Consider the following 21,058-nt stretch of genomic DNA (forward strand, 5'->3'; position numbering starts at 1 on the left):
ACTCCCCTTTCCATCTCCCGGATGTTACCCCGGTCACCCTGGCAGCGTCAAACAACAATCTGTGACTGTATCTGGTTGCATTTTCAATAAATAACATTGAAAGGTTTAAAGATTTTAAATTTTCTACATTAAATGATTAGCAATGGTTTGGTCCTCTACACATTTTGAATTCAAGCACTCAAGACTCATTCAGTACGTTTCATAAAATATATTTTCTTCAGTTTCCAAAAATCATTTCACATGCAACACAAGAAAACTTCAGCTCGAGTTATAAAAACATCAACAAAAGCACTTATGTTGACGCATAGGCTTAGAGTTATGGCACCACATTGAAAAATGAAACGTTACAGTTGACAATTCAGAGGAATGTCTCCAGTCTTCTCTTTTTTTACACCTTACAAGACAATTGTCATGTTTAAAGTGCTAATAAAAGACACATAACTGTTGCAAATGTCAATGTCATTTTATGACCGCTACATCTTTTACCAATCAGATGACTTCAGAGATGGCATTAGAGGTAAATAGATTTACAATCTTCTTTTTTCCTGTCAAAATTTATTTATTGATTATTGATCAAGTTACCTATTAGAGTTTAAATTATTAACAGTGTTAGATTACATCTACCTTAATTTAGGCCATGAATATAGCTACAGAGTTAAACAAAATGCTGTTATGTAGGAGACTCAGTTTCCCCCAAACGCATTCAAGGGATCATCGAAAATATTGCTGCCCGTTTCCACAGCTGGTACAGGATCCTGGGCAGGCTGGTTCTTCTTAGACTTGGAGGACGGCTTCACCGTTGGTTTCGTAGTCCCAGTCGAGAAGATATCATCTGTGAGGTGAGAGAAAAAAGCAGATAGCAGTAAGCATTTGTGAGTGTGTACCTTCTAAACCAATGTTCATAAAATAATTAAAATGACCTGGGGCCTCGAGTATAAATCTTGATATGCCTAAGTGGAAAATTGTGTATGGACATTGAAATGCCCATTTCATGCATAGGCAAATTTCCAGGCACATTTCAGGATTTATTAAGAAAATAAACTTACATACTATAGACTCCTTTACTGATGTGAGTGAAGTAAACAGAATGATTTTAAACTCCCATTAACGAAGAACACATAGACAGACATTGGTTTTTAATAAGCCCTTCCCTTACCTGGTCTTCCCAAAATTATGAAAAATACCATATTTAAAAGGACATAATTTGAGGGAATTGATTCAGATTTTTTTTTAAATGTAAAAAAATACTGTTTTCCTAGAGTCTTGGAGATGGTCCTCACTGCAGAACACAAGATCCAGGGGGTGTGGTTGGATCTAGATCCAACTCCTCCCACCTTACATATACCTAAACCTACCATCTCCGCCCCCTGGATCTTTGTTCTGCAGTAAGGGGCTACCAGAGTCTTGTACCATTAAACATGGCAGCATCACATGGATGGTAATATGCAAATGGAAATGATATGCAGATGAGGTTATGCATAGAAAAACAAGGTGTCTTAGTCTCCATATATGGTTATTTTGGGGAGGAGACTAGTTTTCAATGCAGGTAATCAAAATTATTCACTGATTGGGTTACTTTGCGCAAGCTCTAGCATACCCGTTTTTACAAATCTGAATACTAATAGCAAAATCTGTATTTATCACTTTTAGGATGAAATTTACACGCAGTTTTATACAAGAGGGCCCTGGTAAGAATCATAGTGAAGAGTGTTTTGCAGCGATAACTAACCCATGTCATCGTCGAAAATAGATTTTGTGTCCAATTTCTTCTTTGCTTTCTTCTCCTTTGGCTTTGTGGTGCCAGTCAGGTCAGCAAAAATATCAACATCATCAAACAAACTCGCATCCAATGACATTTCCTTGGGCTTCTTCTGGGCCTTAGGAGGTTCTTTTACTTCATCCTGTAAACATTTATTGTACGGTCAATAGGAATACAAAAATCAGTCATACCACTTCCTTCTACCCCATTGATCTGTAATACCAAACTTAAAGAATGTGTGATATTTACCTGGAAAATATCTGGTTTTGCAGAGCTGGCTTCTGCTTTGGAGTTTTTACTATCTGCACTTTTACTCTTTCCTGCTCCAAAAATATCATCATCTTCTAGGAAGGACATTTGCTTGCCTTTCTGGACAGGCTTCTGTTTCACTGTGGCAAAAAGATCATCCTCATGGCTGTCAAAAATGGACGAGGCCTGGTCTTTCTTTGAAGCTATGACGGCCTCTGTCTTAGAGGCTTTCTTATGGCCTTCCTCAGGGGTCTTTGCTTTGTGTTTTGAGGAGGGGACAGGCTTTGTGGCAAAGAGATCATCTGAATCAAATAGATCATCTCCAGAATCGAGAAATCTCTTTGGCCTGACTGCTTCATCGGGGCTCTTGGCAGGAGCAGGGGTGCTGACAGGTATAGTGAGCGCTGAGGGTCGCACTGAAATGGGGTTAAAGGTAGGGAGAGAAGCAGCCATAACTGGTTCATCAGCTTGTATAGAGGTGCTTTCTCCAACAGCTTCCTCAGACTGCTGTGCTGAAAGCTGTCTTGCTGCCCTTGTCTGCGGTCGCCGTCGCACTGCACCTTTAGTCCGACCCTGCATCATAAAAAAGCCATTGACTGGACATTCTACTACTGTTAATTCAGACAACTTTTTTACCATGACTAAGACAAGAAGAGACGAGAGATGACACCAACATCATTAAACACTAGCTGAGACTACAGTATATCAACATGGCAAAAAAAGATGAGACTGAAATGTAGTAAAAACTGTACAAATAAAAAAAACAAATTAAAACTCTCTCTATCCAAAATCTGTCTATTTTCTTCAAACAAAAATGGAGAAAAAAAAATATAAACCTATAGAAATATCCTGAATATAATATTTCTATAAGCTATAGAAATATTCCTGAATAAATGCACTTACACAACCTCTCTGCCACAATACAAGTAATGTTTGTATGTTTTAATATAAAAACATGATTATAATTTGGAATTAAATGAATTAATATTAAACAAATTCACTTTATAAGCTTTTGAGAAAAGGTTTTACCAATTTTCATATAAAGTGGGTAAGTGTGACTTTAAAATTTAATTAATAATAATTTGATTAAGTAATCGGGAATCTATGAGAATAAACCATGTATTTGTTGATATTATTAAGTTGATATTTTCTTGATAGGTGAAAGTGCAATAATTCTGATGTAGTTTCTCAAAAGACAACAATCATGAACAATAATCACGATTATAATTGAGCAAAACAATTTTTATTATCAGTTAAACCATTATGCAGCATGACTACAATATGACTAAAATCTTCGGTTACACTTTAGTATAGGGACCAGTTCTCACTATTAACTAGTTGCTTATTAGCATGCCTATTATTAACTGTTTATTAGTACTTAGCACATGACCATATTCCACATCCCTAATCCTACCTAATACCTAAACTTAACAACTACCTTACTGACTATTACTAAGCAGCATATTAGGAGTTTATTGAGGCAAAAGTTGTAGTTACTAGATTGTTAATAGCGAGAATTGGACCAGCAGCAGTTTTCATTGCACTAGCACACAACCAATATTTTGTGGCACCTATAAGACATACATACTGCAGTCTGACCTACCTTGTTAGCATTCTGTAGCGTGCTGACCTGAGCGGGAGAGTCGAAGCTCACCCCTCCCTCACTGGAGAGCTGATGATCAGGGATCGTATCGGTAGCTGGCAGCGGCTTGGCAGCTGCAGGGAGGGAAGCGGGTGCCAGGCCAGGGATTACGCTGACAGCTCCTGGAATCCGTGGCACTGCGCCTGGAAGAAGGCTGGCAGGGTTGACAGCTAAGCTAGCCTGAAAGAAACAGACAGGTCTTTAAATCTGTAACAAGACTTAAATTCAATACACCCAGTGCCTATTGCTCACATGCCAAGATCAGAGAGAGACTGCTTTGTACTATTTGAGAAGTACACTAGATTTGCATTTCCTGCAGGACATGGTCATGCATGCAAGGCAGCAACAGAATAGTGAATAGGGTGAAATCTAGGTTTTAGGTCTGTGTCAATAAGTCAAGATGCCTGTTTAAATTAATGCAAGAAAGAAATCACAATTCAGTATGCAGATTTTAGGTCAATGTCATAATTGTTGTTTATGTGGTAAATATAAATACACTGCTGCCTTGCAAATACTGTAAACAGCACATTGCTAGCCGCAGAGCTGCATCAAGTGGTTTCCTATTGCTGCAGTAATGGTTTACGGCATAGAGAGAAACAATGTTATAGCAAAGCTACAGATGTGAAAATGTTAACAGACAAGAATGAATATATATATATATATATATATATATATATATATATATATATATATATATATATATATATATATATATATATATATATATATATATATATATATATATATATATATATACACACACACAACACTTGAACAAAGTTTTTATAAAAACACATTTCCAGTGCAGCAATTCACATGAAATGTTGACCAGATGTTGGTATTAACTCAAGAAATCTACACAGAGATATTATATTATAATCAGCCAGATTATAAAAAGCCTTACCCACCTCTGAATGCAACTATACAAACATATCATGATGGGTAGAGGCAAAGAGCTGTCCCAAGACCTTAGCAACAAGATTGTTGTGTTGCATAAAGATCGTAGTGGTTACAGATGAATTTCACAACTCCTAAATGTTCCTGTAAGCACCATTGGGTCCATTATATGCAAATGGAAAGAAAAAAACTCCAACAACCTGCCACGCAAAGGAGCTCGTCGGAAGATTTCTGATCAAGGAGTCAGAAGGTTAATCAGAAGAGTAATCCAAGAGCCAAGGACCACTCAGAAAGAGCTACAGAGAGACTTGGAAGCAGCAGGTACAGCTGTCACAGAGAAAACTATAGGCAATGCACTCCACCGCCACGGCCTCCATGCACGCTCACCTTGGAAGGCTCCATTTTTGAAGAAAAGGCATGTTGAAGCTCGTTTGATGTTTGCTACAAAACATTTGGACAACCCCGTGAATTACTGGGAGAATGTAGTCTGGTCAGACAAGACAAAAATTGAACTTTTTGGCAATAATACCACACGCCATGTTTGGAGGAGAAATGGCTCTGCGTATGACCCTAAAAATAAACAGTGAAGTTTGGAGGTGAAAGCATCATGGTATGGGGCTGTTTTTCTTCTCATGGTACAGGCAGAATCCATGTTATTGAAGGGAAGATGAATGGAGCCATGTACCGAGACATTCTTGAGGTGAATCTGTTACCATTCGCCAGGATGATGAGGATGAGACATGGATGGACATTCCAGCAGGACAATGATCCAAAACATACTGCAAAGGAGACTCGGAATTGGTTCCAGAAGAAGAAAATAAAGTTGTTGGAATGGCCCAGTCAATCACCAGACTTAAATCCAATAGAGAATTTATGGAAGGAACTGAAGATCAAGATTCACAAGAGGGCCCCGCGGAACATTCAAGATTTCAAGACAGTCTGTTTAGAAGAATGGACCAAAATCCCACCTGCGCACTGTGAACGATTAGTTTGTTCATACAGGAAGTCTTGAAGCTGTTATTGCAAACAAAGGCTTTTCCACCAAGTATTAAGTATAATCTCAGTTAGTGTGTTCAATACTTTTTTCCTTTGTCATTTCACTTTATTACACATAATTACACATTTTTTATGGATTGTAATATTCAATATTTTTCTCTGTGTAGATTTCTTGAGTTAATACCAACATCTGGTCAAGATTTCATGTGAATTGCTGCACTGGAAATGTGTTTAATAAAAAAATTGTTCAAGCGTTGAATACTTATTTCCCCCACTGTATGTATGCATGTATATATATATATATATATGTGTGTGTGTGTGTGTGTGTGTGTGTGTGTGTGTGTGTGGGTGTACAGTATATGGTTTTGCAGACATACATTATAGATTTTTAACAGATTGTTGACAGGCATTGGTGTGTCAAAACAGCTCAATGAAAAGCATAATTGTTTTCACAATGAGAGAAATGGAAGTATAGAGATTTTTTTTTTTAAACATTACTTGAAGTTCTCCAATCCTTGAGGAGGTTTTTTTAGATTTTAGAGGGCTTGTAGGCTCCTGTGCGATTAAATAATATGAATTACATACAAGTCAAACAATAAAAACCAATTGCCACTTTAACAGGTTCTGGAAATGTCACATATAATGTTTTATACGTGGAAAATAAAATTAAATAAAATGTTTCATTTTAAATATTTTAATCTATTTTCTCCATGTAAACAATGGTTTTCATAAAAATATTATTTTGTATAAAGATGAATTAAAGCAACGAAGCAGATTTATTTCTGAGTATACCTTGCTTGAGGTCAATGTTGATTTGTCCATTTCATTTGTTTTAGGCTTGCTGGGCTTCTCAGGTACTTTCTGTATGTGGATAATATAGTACAAGTATTTATGAAGTGTCTAGCTTTTATGAAGTATAAAAAAAACACAAAACATGTACAAGTTGGGAAACAAACAGTACCGGAGGAGCTTTAGGCTTTGCTGAACTGAAGAGTTCATCGTCTTCATCATCCCCGAACAGTGTGGGGACAACTGGTTTTACAGAGCTCTGAGACGGCACCTGTAAAATGAAAATACCTCCATCAGTAAGTAACCATGAAGTGGAAAAGTCTAAGAAGGTGAAGTCTAAAAGCTGTGTAGATAAAATTACAAAATTGTTCATCATAGCATAGACTTACAGATGGTTTAGGAGATGTGGCAAAAAGGTCTACATCAGGATCGTTGTCCCTCTGTTGTGTGTGACTGAAAAGTAGTTCCTCATCTTGGAACACACCTGTGCTCTTCATTGATCCATGATCCTGAGACCACAAGCAAAATCAATAAATAACATTAAATAACCTACTTGAACAAATTCATACCTCACAGCACTGAGAATCTGGAACAACTAACCTTTAATGCATTCTTTTCTGTTGATTTGGATGTTTTAGGGGCAGGAATTATTTCATCAGTGTTCATATCTTCATCATCATTGTCACCATCATCATCAACATCAAAAAGACTCAGTGCTGTTTTCTTGGCCTTGGTCCCCTTACTCTCCAAGGGCGGGGGGGCCTCCTTTTGCAGCTCGTCACCATCAGCAATCTCCTCTTGATTCTTAGTATGTTTCTGTGGAATAGACAATCCCCAGTTCTCTAACCCTTTTTTGTAAGCATATATTTAAGTGTAAACCATAATTGTCAATGTGTATTGCCCTTTTTATGCTACATGGAAATAGCATAAATAATCTTTTCGTTATTTTGTAAACATTTTACTCACTTTACTTGTGTCTTGCTTGTCTGCTAATACATCAATCCCACCAAAAAGGCTTACTGCTCCTACTGGTTTCTTCTTAATCTCAGTGCTGTCTTCAGAGGGTGGAATGGATTCCACTGGCTTCTTCTCCACAGGTTTCTTCTCCTCTGCCATCTTGTCTTTTGCTACATTAGGTGCATTCTCCTCCTCCGTAGATTCAAACAGATAGGGAGCACCAGAAACCTGAAACACAAAGCTTTTTTTAGCTACTAACAAAAGCCGACATTAATGATGTAGATGCTACGGAAAAAAAGTATGTCAAATAATTCATAATAAATGATTGGAAACATACACTACCACTCAAAAGTTTTGGGCCACATTAAATTGATCAAAAGTGTCAGTGAAGGCATGTTTAATGATATAAGATTTCAAATAAATGCTGTTCTTTTGAACTTTTTATTTTCATCAGTGAATGAAGGGGGGGGGGAAATCACAATCTCCACCAAAGTAATAAGCAGAACAACTGTTTTCAATATTGATAATAATCAGAAATGATGAGCAGCAAATCATCATATTAGAATGATTTCTGAAGGATCATGTGACAATAAAAACTGGAGTAATGATGGCAAATAAATTCCATTTTATGATATATTAAAACAGATATATATATATATATATATATATATATATATATATATATATATATATATATATATACATACACATATATATAAATAAATATATTCGATTGTAGTAATATTTCACAATATTACTTTGAAATGCATATAATACTTCTTTCAAAAACATTAAAAAATCCTGTAAAGTAGCCCAAAAAGTACATGGACACTCAAGCCACACTTACCTTCGCTTCAGAAGGAGTTTTATTTGCAGGTGTTTTGAGGCCAAAAAGAGGTTCTTTGTCCTCATCATCATCTTCATCCTCAAACAGGAGAGATACTCTCTGAGATAAATTCTTACTGCGAGAACAGACAAAAAAAAAATTCACAGCATAATGCTTTATTGTTTCTCTCACTACTTTAGTACATTAATTGATCACAGATCCACAAACCTTGACTCATTTGTGGCTGCAAACAAATCATCATCGTCATCAACAAACAGGCCATCTTTTTGTGGTGCTTTGACACTGGGTAGCCTAGAGGGGGCGCTAACACTTGACTTCATTCCGCTGGGCTTCACTTCCGGGCTCTCTTTGCTGGGCTTGGAGCTCATCCACTGATCCTGAGATAAAGACAAGCAAATGTTGTGTCATGTCATGTGATATCTGCATGCATCATCGATTGAACAAAATAAAAATGACACACTTTTGTCACACTTTATTTTAAGGTCCAATTCTGGACCATTAACTTTTGCCTCAAACTCCTAATTTGCTGCTTACTAATAGTTAGTAAGGTAGTTGTTAGGTTTAAGTATTGGGTAGGATTAGGGATGTAGAATATGGTCATGCGGAATATGTGCTTTATAAGTACTAATAAACAGCAATATGTTAACATTTACATTTAGCAGACGATTTTATCCAAAGCGATAATGATAGGCCTATAATGATAGATGTGTTAATTATAGGTCTGCTAACAAGCAACTAGGTAATAGTGAGAATTGGTCCCTATACTAAAGTGTTACAGACAATTTCATATAACGGTTTTGTTTTGCAACATATTACTCTGTACAGTATTTTTTATTGTATTGACTTTATTGTAATTGGTTTACTCTGCATTAAACACAAATACCTCATCATCGCTGAAGAGTGAACTGGGCACAGGTTTCTTGGGTTGTAGTGATGTTTTTTTGGCCTGAACTGACTTGGACTTTGGTGTTGATGAGAAAAGATCCTAAAAAAGTCAAAACAGACTTGTTGAAAACCACTGAATAGAATAAAATATATCTCTTTAAATTAAGCTTGCTTAACTTCACCTCTTCTTCTTCATCATCAAATATTGAGAGCGGAGCTTTATTGGGTTTGTTCTGAGTTGTAGGCTTTGATTTACTTGCAGTCTCACTTGTGAATAGCTTTAAAATAAGCAAGATACACAACAGCAAACACATCAAAAACAAGTATCAGCAGTAAGTTTGTAATTGAGGTTGAGTGATGTAACTAAAACAAATATTTTGAATATTGTCATATATACAGTGGTGTGAAAAAGTGTTGGCCCCCTTCCTGATTTTTTATTTTATTGCATGTTTGTCACACTTTAATGTTTCAGATCATCAAACAAATTTAAATATTAATCAAAGATAACACAAGTAAACACAACATGCAGCTTTTTAAATGAAGGGTTTTTTTTATGAAGGGAAAACAAAATCCAAACCCACGTGGCCCTGTGTGAAAAAGTGTTGCTGAGAAAAAAGAACAAAGGCTCGTCTCAGTTTTGCCAGAAAACATCTCCCCAAGACTTTTGGGAAAATACTCTGTGGACTGACGAGACAAAAGTTGAACTTTTTGGAAGGTGTGTGTCCCATTACATCTGGCGTAAAAGTAACACAGCATTTCAGAAAAAGAACATCATACCACCAGTAAAATATGGTGGTGGTAGTGTGATGGTGTGGGGCTGTTTTGCTGCTTCTGGACCTGGAAGACTTGCTGTGATAAATGAAACCATGAATTCAGCTGTCTACCAAAAAATACTGAAGGACAATGTCCAGCCATCTGTTCGTGACCTCAAGCTAGGGGTGTGCGATATGACGATTTTTGATCGTGGACGATAAAAATGTCTCCACGATCTGCTTTTTAAGAAATATCGTAGTATCGTGCTACAGCACACATCATGTCAAATACAGTTCTGTCGCCTCCGTCTCTATATACTGTACAACACGACATACAGCAGTAGAGTTACTCAGACAGGACACTGCACTTATTCGCGATCGCAAAAGTACATTATTTACATACAAGCCTTGCTGTTGTTTAATTCGCGCGCTGGTCTGACGTGCGCTTTTTCTGAGCGCATACACCTGAAGCACTAAAAAGCCTGTCTAACAGCGCCTGATTAATCAACTAACTTATCTTTTGCGCTAATACTGTCAAAACACACAAGGTTTACATACAGACTCAGTTGGTTATCTCTAAAATAAAAGTAAATAGTTAAGAGAGAAACGGATGCGATGCATGCAGCTCTTAAAGAGACAGGACACTAAACGTGCTGTCGACTGTCATTAAAGGGATAGTTCACCCTAAAATTTCTGTCATTATTTACTCACTCACATGTTGTCCCAAACTTCTATTAATTTCTTGTGCTGAACCCAAAATAAGATATTTTGAAGAATGAGGGTAACCAAACAGTTGCTGGTCCACATTGACTTTGATAGCAGGAAAGAAAAATCATATGGAAGTCACTGTGGACCAGCAACTGTTTGGTTTTCCACCTTCTTCAAAATAGCATTTATGTTCAGCAGAAGAAAGAAACTCATTCAAGTTTAAAACAAGTTTTGAGTAAATGATGTTATAAAAATAAAACTTTATGACAGAATTGACAGACAGATGACAGAATATTTATTTTGGGGGGAACTATTCATTTAACGTTAACAAAACAACAAAATGCAAAGAGAAAAATCACTCACTATTCTTGACTGAAAATCTTTAATACAGTTGCTTTAGGAATCAGTCTATGTAGTGTTTTATTTTTATACTTGTTCATTCAATTTCATTGAACGTTCCTGCTAAATACACCTATTCTACCTGAAAATAAAGCACTGTTTGTTTTATTTGTATATTATGTCTATTTGTAATGTGTATCTTTGTTCTTATTTTTTAATAAGAAAGATAAAATAATGACAAAGATTTTTTATCTTCGCCCACTTTGGCCTAAATATCTGCCATGCATCTTTGTCTTTCTAGTTTGGCTGTAATGCTCAGACAACTTGTAAAACCAAAATAGTAAAACCAACATGACAAAGAATCGTGATAAAACCGTGAATCGTGATATTTCTAAACAAAAACGTGATATGATATTTTTCCCATATCGCCCACCCCTACCTCAAGCTGAAGCGAACTTGGATTCTGCAGCAGGACAATGATCCAAAACACACCAGCAAATTCACCTCTGAATGGCCGAAGAAAAACAAAATGAAGACTTGAGTGGCCTAGTCAAAGTCCTGACCTGAATCCTATTGAGATGCTGTGGCATGACCTTAAAAAGGCGTTTCATGCTCGAAAACCCTCCAATGTGGCTGAATTACAACAATTCTGCCAAGATGAGTGGGACAAAATTCCTCCACAGCGCTGTAACAGACTCATTGAAAGTTATCGCAAAAGCTTGATTGCAGTTGTTGCTGCTAAGGGTGGCCCAACCAGTTATTAGGTTTAGGGGGCAAGCACTTTTCACACAGGGCCATGTGGGTTTGGATTTTGTTTTCCCTTTATAATAAAAAACCTTCATTCAAAAACTGCATGTTGTGTTTACTTGTGTTATCTTTGATTAATATTTAAATTTGTTTGATTAAAGTGTGACAAACATGCAAAAAAAAAAATCAGGAAGGGGCCTAACACTTTTTCACACCAGTGTGTGTGTGTGTGTGTGTGTGTGTGTGTGTGTGTGTGTATGCATGTATATATATATATATATATATATATATATATATATATATACACACACACATATATATATATATATATATATATATATATATATATATATATATATATATATATATATATATATATATACACATACATATACACATATATATAGATAATATTCAAAATATTTTAGTCATCATTTATTCACCCTCATGTCATTAATCCACACCTGTATAAGTTTCGTTCTTTTTTATGATCATAAAAAGAAGATATTTTGAAAAATTTAAGAAGAACCAAACAGTTGTTGGTCCCCATTGACTTCAATAGTAGGGAAAGAAATACTATGGAAGTCAATGGGGACTATCAACTGTTTGATTACCAGCATTCTTCAAAATATCTTCTTTTATGTTCAACATAAGAAAGAAACTAATACAGGTTTGGAACAACATGAAGGTGAGTAAATGATCACAATTTTAATTTTTTCATCAAATACTTCAATATTAAACAAATGGCACAGCACTAATTTAAATAGACTGGAAAACTGAGAACAGGCTCTCTGTATCATGACTAAGTGACGTACTTGTGAGTCTTCATCGTCTGAGAACAGACCCTTGCTTTGCGTTTTCTCAGATGCTCCCAGTGCAGGTGAAGATTTGACTGCTTCAGGTGGAGGTCCACTCTGCAGAAACAATGCAAAAATAATAAATAACAATTAACACAGCATGTTTTAATACAACAGAGAGAGGTAGAAGTTTTCTACCTCTTCAGACTTGGCAGACTCTTCACTGGTGGAAGGCCGGCGTTTCTTCAGACCCTCCAGTATATTTTTAGTGCCGGGCCCAAACATTGAAACGGCGCCAACAGGAGGCTGCAAGCAAATTCATTCAGTATATAACCAGTAACAACAATCATAAAGAAATAGTGATGGTTAAAAAGCAGACCTTTTTCTCTGGAGGACGTGTCTCCTCCTCCCCCTCGGCTCTTGTTTGAGGAAGAGCTGCACTGGCTTTCCCACAGAACATTGCTCTGCCTTCATCATCATCATCCTCCTCCTCATCATCAGCTTCTCCAAACAGGTCTACAGTTTTCTTTGGCATTTGCTTCTCTTGTCCTGATCACAAAGATACACATTTAAGTTTTCCCAAAAAGACAGTCAGTTGTCATACCTCAGGGCAGACGTTAGATATGTACCAGGGGTGGATTTGTTAGGCGTCTTCCCACTGAAGAATTCATCATCATCGTCATCAAACAGCCCACCTCCCACCGAGGCACGCTTTGGAGCTGCCTGCACTTTGGGCTTCACTGGACTCTTACTGCCTTTGCTCTCTAGTGAGTCTGAATCATTTGGTGAGCCAAAAAGTTTGTTTTCTTTGGGTAAGGGGCATGAAAATATCTTACTCGTTAGCTATTACAGAAAACTTTTATGTAAAACAGTGTGCGAGTATGCAAATTTAATGTAGTTAATGCTTACCAGGAAAGATGGAGACAGCACCAGTGGATATTTTCTTAGTTTTAGGGGGCTCTACAAAAGCAATGAAAAAGATATGACTATTATGTAAATGAGTTTTATATGCCAACACATGGTGGGTTTCAGAATGTACAAAGAGTAAGAAAATGATCATGTACGGCATTTTAGTAAAAAATAAAATAAAAAGCTTGTTAAATGGCTATATTTATAAAACATAAATACACATTTTTTTTAGTAAGACAGTTATTATTTTAAAAGGCATTTTTACAAAACACAAGTAAACTGAAATAAATTTAAATTCATTTTAATTTTTTTTTTTTTGTGAGAAGACAGTTTGCAGAGTAAAAGCAGGAAATCGGTTTGCTGGAACAATGGATCATATTTGATTACAGTATTGCACAAATGACCAATCAGTATTAAAGTTGTAACAGAAGTAATGACAGATCTTTTCTTCTATACTGAGATGTACATCAACGGATTATTGAAAAATAAAAATAATGTAGGGCAGGACTTGGTTCAATGCATCTGTGTGTGAGCTTACATCCTAAATTTGAATTATCAAGTAGGACTGGCCTACATCTGACTTTAAATGGGCAACAGAATTAGATCTGAGAAGAGCGACAATTACTAAGTCTTACCTGTTGCCTGGATTACAGTCTTTTCCTTTTCCATCGGCTCGGTTTTGGGTGCATCCGAAAACAGATCTCCCTGAGGAACAAATATTATGAACTGACTTTCACAGATTACTACCATGTCTTTTACTAGTTGTATTTGTATGCTTTTGTATGATACTACATTATTATTTACCAACCTCTTCATCATCATCAAACAGGCCTTTGCCTCCACTAAAAAGTCCACCCTTTCCACCGAATGGAGAATATTCCTCATCTTCCATTTTTGGTGGTTTGAACATCTCATCCTGATCATCCTCCACTAGAATTACATATACATAAAATATATGGCAATTATTTTTCTAGCTGCAGTGTATCCTACTATTGTCTTCCATTTCTGAAAGAAATTATGATACAACTATACCAGAAGCTTCAAAAACGCAAAATACAGTCATCTGGTTATTCTTATATGTACATACACTACCATACAAAAGTTTGGAGTCAGTACTATTTATTTATTTTCAAATTTAATATTTTAATAAGTAAGAATACATTCAATTTGTGCATTAAAGTTATGACAAGAAAAAAAAAAAAAAAAATATATATATATATATATATATATATATATATATATATATATATATATATATATATATTAAAATAGTAAAATAAATAGTAAAATGTTTTCACTATATTTTTATTCAAATAAAATGAAGCCCTGGTGATCGTGAGACTTCTTTCAAGAACCCTGAAAAAAAATAAAAATACCGACCCCAAACTTTCGAACGGTAGTGTGCGTTTGGCAGCATGATCTGATAAGCACATGCTATATGAAGTAAACACAGTCGCTCATACCCTGAGGTTTTGACTCTTTCTTTGTTTTACTCTTCTTCTGGGTGATGGATGGGCCTGATGACAATGCTTGAGAACAAACAAGTGCATGCACACAGATAAACTTGAGAAAGAAAACTGAATGAAAAGATGACAAGGTGTTAAACAATAAAACAATTAAATTCATATGTTGTTCATGACCATACATGTGCGATCTGCTTCTGGCTTATTTGGAGTCTCTCCCTTGATTCTGGCTGCTAGTTCATCAGCAAAGGATGGCAGACCAGTGTCCTGAAAGACATGGGAATCTAATGTTAAGTTTTAGTTTGCACATTTTAGTAAGATAACGTCTCATAATACTAATTTGCTAAGCAAATTTTTACAAAAAAATGCAAAGCTATTAACCTTTTTGAACTCATCTTCATCCTTATCAGACCCTCCAAATATGTCAGAATCTTCATCTTCATTCTCTTCATCAGCATCATCATAACTAGCAACAGATGGCTTCTATGGGATGAACAAATGAATGTTTGACCAGAATTACAGCAATCTATATATGGTGCACTTAATATAAAACAAATGTTTTTTTATTTAAAAAAATGTATTTGCCTAAACAAGGCTTTATCAAAAGTATAATTCACGACATTACTAATTACATTTTTAAAAGAAATTGACCTCTTTAAAGAAATAAGTATCCAAAATAACACTTTTAATTATACATACATACATACAGTACATATGCATACACACACACACACACATTTTAAATCTATATTTATATCTATAATATGCTAATTACAAATGTCCCTGGTCAGTGATGCATGTTTACCTTTCACATTTAGATGAAATATTTATTTTCCAATTTCTTTCTCTATTAATGCACATGACAACCTTTTAAAAGATTGTTTAAGTAAATCTGACAATATTGGGCTGTTTTTGTTTTATAACCCACTTTATTTTCCATGTGGCATCATCACACATCCATAAAATATAATCTACACCGCTATAAAAGCACCTGGTTAAATATTTCACATACAGTGCCCTTCATAGGTATTGGAACAGTAAAGATAAAATTGCTCTGTTGGCTGTGGAGTCAAGACATTTACAAATATGATTAAAAGATGAATATGAGACAAAACTACAGAATGTCGCATTTTATTATTAACCGTTTCAACACATACATGTTTTACAAAATAAAAAGAACAGAACTTTTAGAGTTTCATCCCTCTATCTGATGTGAGCATAAGTATTGGGACAGTTGAACATAAGGCAGATATAAAAGATTAAAAGCTATTATTTAGTTGCAGATCCCTTGCGCACAATCACAGCAGTGAGGCTGTGACCCATAGACATCACCAGACTCTTGCTCTCATCCTTTGAAATACTTTTCCCAGCCTTTAATGCAGCCAATTCCAATTGTTGCTTGTTTTGGGGAGTTTTCTTGAATATTGGTAGGCAAGATGGTTTTGTACCCTTCCAAATTCATTCTGCTACTGTCATCATACATTAAGTCATCAGTAAAGTTGAGAGGGCCTGTTCCAGAGGCAGCCATGCATGCCCATGCCATGACACCACCTCCACCATGCTTTACAGATGAGGCTGTATGCTTGGGATCATTGCAGTTCCCTTTTTTTCCTCCACATTTTTGCTTTCCCATCACTTAGATAAAGGTTCATCTTTGTCTCATCTGTCCATAAACAGTTCCAAAACTCTTCTGGCTCACCTTTGTGTTTTTTTGCAAACTCTAATCTTGCCTTTCTATATTTGGTGCTGGTCAGAGGTTTGCATCTTGCTGTGTAGCATCTGTAATTCTGTGTCAAAGTCTCCTGAGGACAGTAGATTGTCAGAGCATCACCCCAGCTTTCTGGAAGTTGTTGGTGATTTTACAGACACGTCTTTTAGGGTTCATTTTTCACAGCTTTTATGATTTGTCTGTCATCAACTACTGTTGTTTTCTCAGCCGATCAGGTCGTTGTTGGTTGCTGGTGGTTTCCAAACTCTTGATTTCACCATGCCTGTTCCAGACCAAAGACGGGATACTGGGGCAGAATAATTATTTTTGTTGTTTGCTGTATTGTACTGTACTCTACAGTACATTAAATTGAGGAATAAAACATTTGGGGAGTACCACAAGCAACACTTATTACCGGTTTTTGTAGTATTGTTTTGAATTTATCTCATCAGTGTGTAAAACTGTGTTGTAGTGTGTGTGTTTTTGACTGTTTGTGTGTCATGTCTGAGAGCAAAGTTTGGTTTTTCAGCAAGATAGAGTTGTTTTGAGTGGATAGCTTCATTTTGACCTGAATATAGGAAGTTTGGGGAATTGAGTTAGAAGTTATGGATTCGTGTTTACAGTTTTGAGAATACGAGGCATAGTTTCAAGAAATGTGTTTAAGCAATCGAGAAAACTGTAATATCTGAAGAATTAATGCAACAGGACACAGCTGATCACTTAGAAAGTCCTGTGAGGCAACTGCTCCAATACTTATGCTCACATCAGATAGAGGGATGAAACTCTAAAAGTGCTGATCTTCTTAGCTGGTAAAACATCTATGTGCTGAATCACCCAATAATAAAATGTGACATTCTGTAGTTTTGTCTCATATTCATCTTTTAATCATATTTGTAAATGTCTTGACTCCACAGCCAACAGAGCAATTTTGTCTTTACTGATCCAGTACTTTTGGAGGGCACTGTATATCCTTTACTTTACATCCTTATATGGTGTCAATTTGTCATGTTTATATAAACCACCAGAGAAAGTCTTACTTTCTTAAAGTTGCCATGGACTTCCTCATCCTGGTCAGAGTATTCATCTGACTGCTTTTGGAATAGAAACCAAATGGAGGATTATACGTACATTTTTTAAATGTTTTCAAAAAAAATTGGGTATAATGTTTTTGAAATTAAGAAATGTATTCAATAAATAAAAAAAATGTAAAAAATAATTTTTATTTTCAATGCTCTTAAAATGTTAACGACAGAATCCATGTAAATGTGCGTATCATTATCTCTCACCTCATCACCTTCTTCAACATCACTCTCAATGACGCTGTCTCTGCCACTCCCGATAGACATTTCTATAAAACACACACGAGTTAATAAACAACCTAAAACAAGATGAAGAAAATCATAAAGATTATGAATCTGAAATCTCACCATCGCTGGATAGATCGCCCAAGCCAACATCCTCCTGATCCATAAATGCTTGGGAACCAATCAAGTACGGCAAAGGCCTGTCCACATACAGGTCCTACCAATAAAAATACATTTAGGCACAAAAAGCAGTGAAGATGTACTCACTGATATGGCTCGGTTTCCTCTTTCAATGTGAGTTTTTGATATTGTTTTGCACATTTTAACACCACTCACCCCAAAGCCACTAATTATATATACTCAAGGGCTGTAGGGAAGCATTTACCTTTGCTTCCAAAATGGGCTCTACTTTTTCCAGAGTCTCCTCATCCTCAGAGTCTGAGTTTCCTGCTTTAATGTCCAGCTGTTCGAAAGCAGATTCCAGGACCTTCAGACCATAGTTGACGGCCTCTTGGACTTTGGGAATTAGTTCTGCTTCTTTCTGTTCCCTTGTCTTCTCCTTCACATACAGTTTGATAGAAATGCTTGAAACCATTATCAGGCAAATTTTCATAATAATGCACTATATGAAATCACAGAAACGACCCACAGCAGAAAAAAAACACAGAAACATTCCCAAACACTACCTGTTCAGGCTGTTTCTCCAGGGTCTCTGGCTTTGGTGCAGAGTCTTCCACCTCTTCATCGTAAACCCTCTAATGAATAAAAAAACTACATCAGATATCACAATAAACAGTGTTTGTTTGTGTTTACACCATTATTTGTTCTTGAAATGTATCAAATATCACAATCTTCTCAATATGAGGTGAGAAAAATGCTCAGTAAAGAATTTACAGTTGGGCCACTTTGAAACTCAAGGGAGGAACTTTGAATAGGAAATGTATGAATATCAAAAGCTGACAAACTCTCCCCTATATTATCACAGGACAAGTGTACTGTGTCAGTGTTGTTTCAGTTTAGAACTTGACCTGCTTTGCATCCACAAACAAAATGAATTCTCATTTAGCTAAAATGATTAAAAAAAAAAAATTACATACATTTTCAATGAACTGTGTGTTGGACAGCATGAGGAAGTCGTTAAACACTGTGTGCAGGCGGCTGTCTGTGGCTTTAGTGTCCTGGATAAGACCGTCCAACTGTTTCTCAATCTCATGTGTCTTGGACAACATCCTCTGAGAGAAGTCTTGCAGGAAAAGAAACAACTGCAGAGATAAAAATAAACATTAAGTCTAAACCATTGTATAAAACAGCGGCAAGTGCATACAAAATGAATATGAAACACGAATGCTTTCCACTCCGTACCCCTGAATCTGCTGCCAGAGACCAGTTTGTGCTGGATTTCTGCATCTCTTCCAGCGTCCAGGGTCTCTCCCACACTTGCTCAGCCTCCCCATTATGATTACTGGGGCCATTCTCCATCAAATTAGACATGCTGGTTTACTCTGTTGAAGATCACAAGTTTTAAACAAGTATATTACTGATAGAAAGACATTTTAACTCAAGATGACATAGATGAGATTACATCTCAATAAAATTTGTATAGGAATCATGACTGCCTCTTGTGAAAAATTAATGTTTAATTGTATTGATTGTGCTGTGTACTTCAAATCTCAAACGTATATTTTTAAAAACTGTACTTGCAGTGCACACAATATCATTTTAATAAAATAAAGGTCACTTAATTGTACTTAAATAGAATATATTTCCAAGATTGTTTAGATACTTCAGTACAATTTAAAAAAAGTATACTTTGTAAGTGTCAAATTAAAAGTTGCACATTAATAATTATGCTATAAAAAGCACTTATTTTGATGTTGACTGTAACATAATAAAGCACTTGTAAAGTACTTGATTGTAATTTTAACTGCAGTGTGTGATTTGATTATACATTTTAAAAGTACTAAATTTCAACTTCAGCATTACAAATGTGTAATTGCCTATATTTACATACATGACGTAAGTTTAAAATAGAAGTGACATTAACGTTTATTAAAGTTTACCAAATGCCTGTCAGCACATTCGCCAGTACACTTTAACCATATTTCAAAGACAATAGAAATAATTATGGAATTACATATAAAAATCTACTTAAGTCGTACATAAATGATTCAAAAACTACTCTAATCAATTGAATTTTAGTAAATTAAAAAGGAAATACATTTTAATTTAGTTAAATGTCTGAAAACATTACATTCATTTCGAAGCTAATTATATTCTTTTAAAGTGTATTACTTCAATAATAAGCACTCTTCTTAAAAGTAAGCTAATGTGTACCTCTTTTTCACAAGGCTGATCAAAAAAAAATAATGCTAGTTTATTTAAAGCCAGACATTTATATATTCATATAGTTGCTGCTATACATTATATAAAATGTAAACAAAACCAAGTATTAGCATTTGCTAAGGAAACTTTTCAAAGTTAAAACGTGCCAATGAAGCATCAGCATATGCAAAGGCAATAACCTCGTCCTTCCTCAAATCCCGAACGATTAAAAATATAAGTACATACACCTGAATGCACTTTTGACTCGTTATTATCTGATATTTTACCGTTTTATGCGTTTGTATGCGATCGCTCAACCTGCTGTCATGCAAGGCTAGCTGCTGTGCTAGCAGTCTGAATCTCTGCTAATATACTGATTTACCTTTTATATGTACTGTGATATAATATCCTCTGTTGTGTTTCCCTTCACCTCAAAATCTCACGAGTCCAGCAGGGAGAGAAGTCATGAGCAGCTTATCGCTGTCACTCGTCTCATCCTCAGTTCAGTATTTAGAGAGGTCGGCCATGTTCCGTCTGCAGAGGATCAGCTGATTCTAGTCACCTGACCGCGGAGTCCCTCTGACCCGAGAACAGCTTTAAACTGATCTCAGAGCAGCACTTCCTGACAGCAACTTCTAACGTGTATGTTGAGGAAAAGCATGCGTTTTTTGATGGAGTATCATGAATGAGTGAATGTAAAAAAAAAAAAGGAAATATAAAAGATGTATTTGTGTGGATGTATTTTGCAAATCAAAAAAGGTCCACATTTTTCATGAGAAAGACTAAATTTGAATGAATAACATTTTTATTTCCAACGGAAACCCTGCTGGAAATTGCTGTAGATGATTGTTAGTTTCTAGCAGTGGATGTTCATCCACTATCTAATTTTTGCACGAATGAGCAGATGTTGTAAACTACTTGTTCCCATCAGAGCTGCTCATAGTACCTTCCTCTTTTTGGTTTTAACCACGTTCATGGTCTTGTGGGT

At 35.8% G+C, this 21,058-nt stretch overlaps 1 protein-coding gene across 14 annotated transcripts; it reads right to left on the minus strand.

The window, feature by feature from the left end:
- Positions 1-190: 190 nt before the first annotated feature.
- LOC306884381 (WASH complex subunit 2-like) lies at positions 191-20,761 on the minus strand. Of its 14 annotated transcripts, none has more exons than XM_079440189.1 (32): positions 20,453-20,646; positions 19,111-19,250; positions 18,846-19,010; positions 18,435-18,503; positions 18,134-18,307; positions 17,872-17,965; positions 17,731-17,792; positions 17,482-17,535; positions 15,118-15,219; positions 14,919-15,003; positions 14,737-14,802; positions 14,082-14,203; positions 13,909-13,978; positions 13,274-13,324; positions 12,994-13,137; positions 12,744-12,913; positions 12,563-12,670; positions 12,383-12,481; positions 9,204-9,299; positions 9,020-9,121; positions 8,344-8,513; positions 8,137-8,251; positions 7,299-7,517; positions 6,933-7,148; positions 6,722-6,841; positions 6,505-6,603; positions 6,336-6,404; positions 6,042-6,098; positions 3,612-3,830; positions 2,009-2,581; positions 1,730-1,901; positions 195-832 (listed from the first exon to the last, which is right to left on the minus strand). In XM_079440189.1, exons 2-32 carry the CDS (start codon positions 19,237-19,239, stop codon positions 684-686), a joined length of 4,140 nt encoding a protein of 1,379 aa, XP_079296315.1. In that variant the 5' UTR covers positions 19,240-19,250; positions 20,453-20,646; the 3' UTR covers positions 195-683. The 14 variants fall into 14 exon arrangements, with proteins under 14 accessions (XP_079296319.1, XP_079296309.1, XP_079296315.1 ...); XM_079440181.1 differs by having other exon boundaries at positions 12,994-13,170; positions 20,453-20,640; XM_079440188.1 differs by having other exon boundaries at positions 12,994-13,170; positions 17,482-17,532; positions 20,453-20,634.
- Between the last annotated feature and the right edge of the window lie 297 nt (positions 20,762-21,058).

Source organism: Barbus barbus (assembly GCF_936440315.1).
Source record: "Barbus barbus genome assembly, chromosome: 18".
Classification (NCBI taxonomy): domain Eukaryota; kingdom Metazoa; phylum Chordata; class Actinopteri; order Cypriniformes; family Cyprinidae; genus Barbus; species Barbus barbus.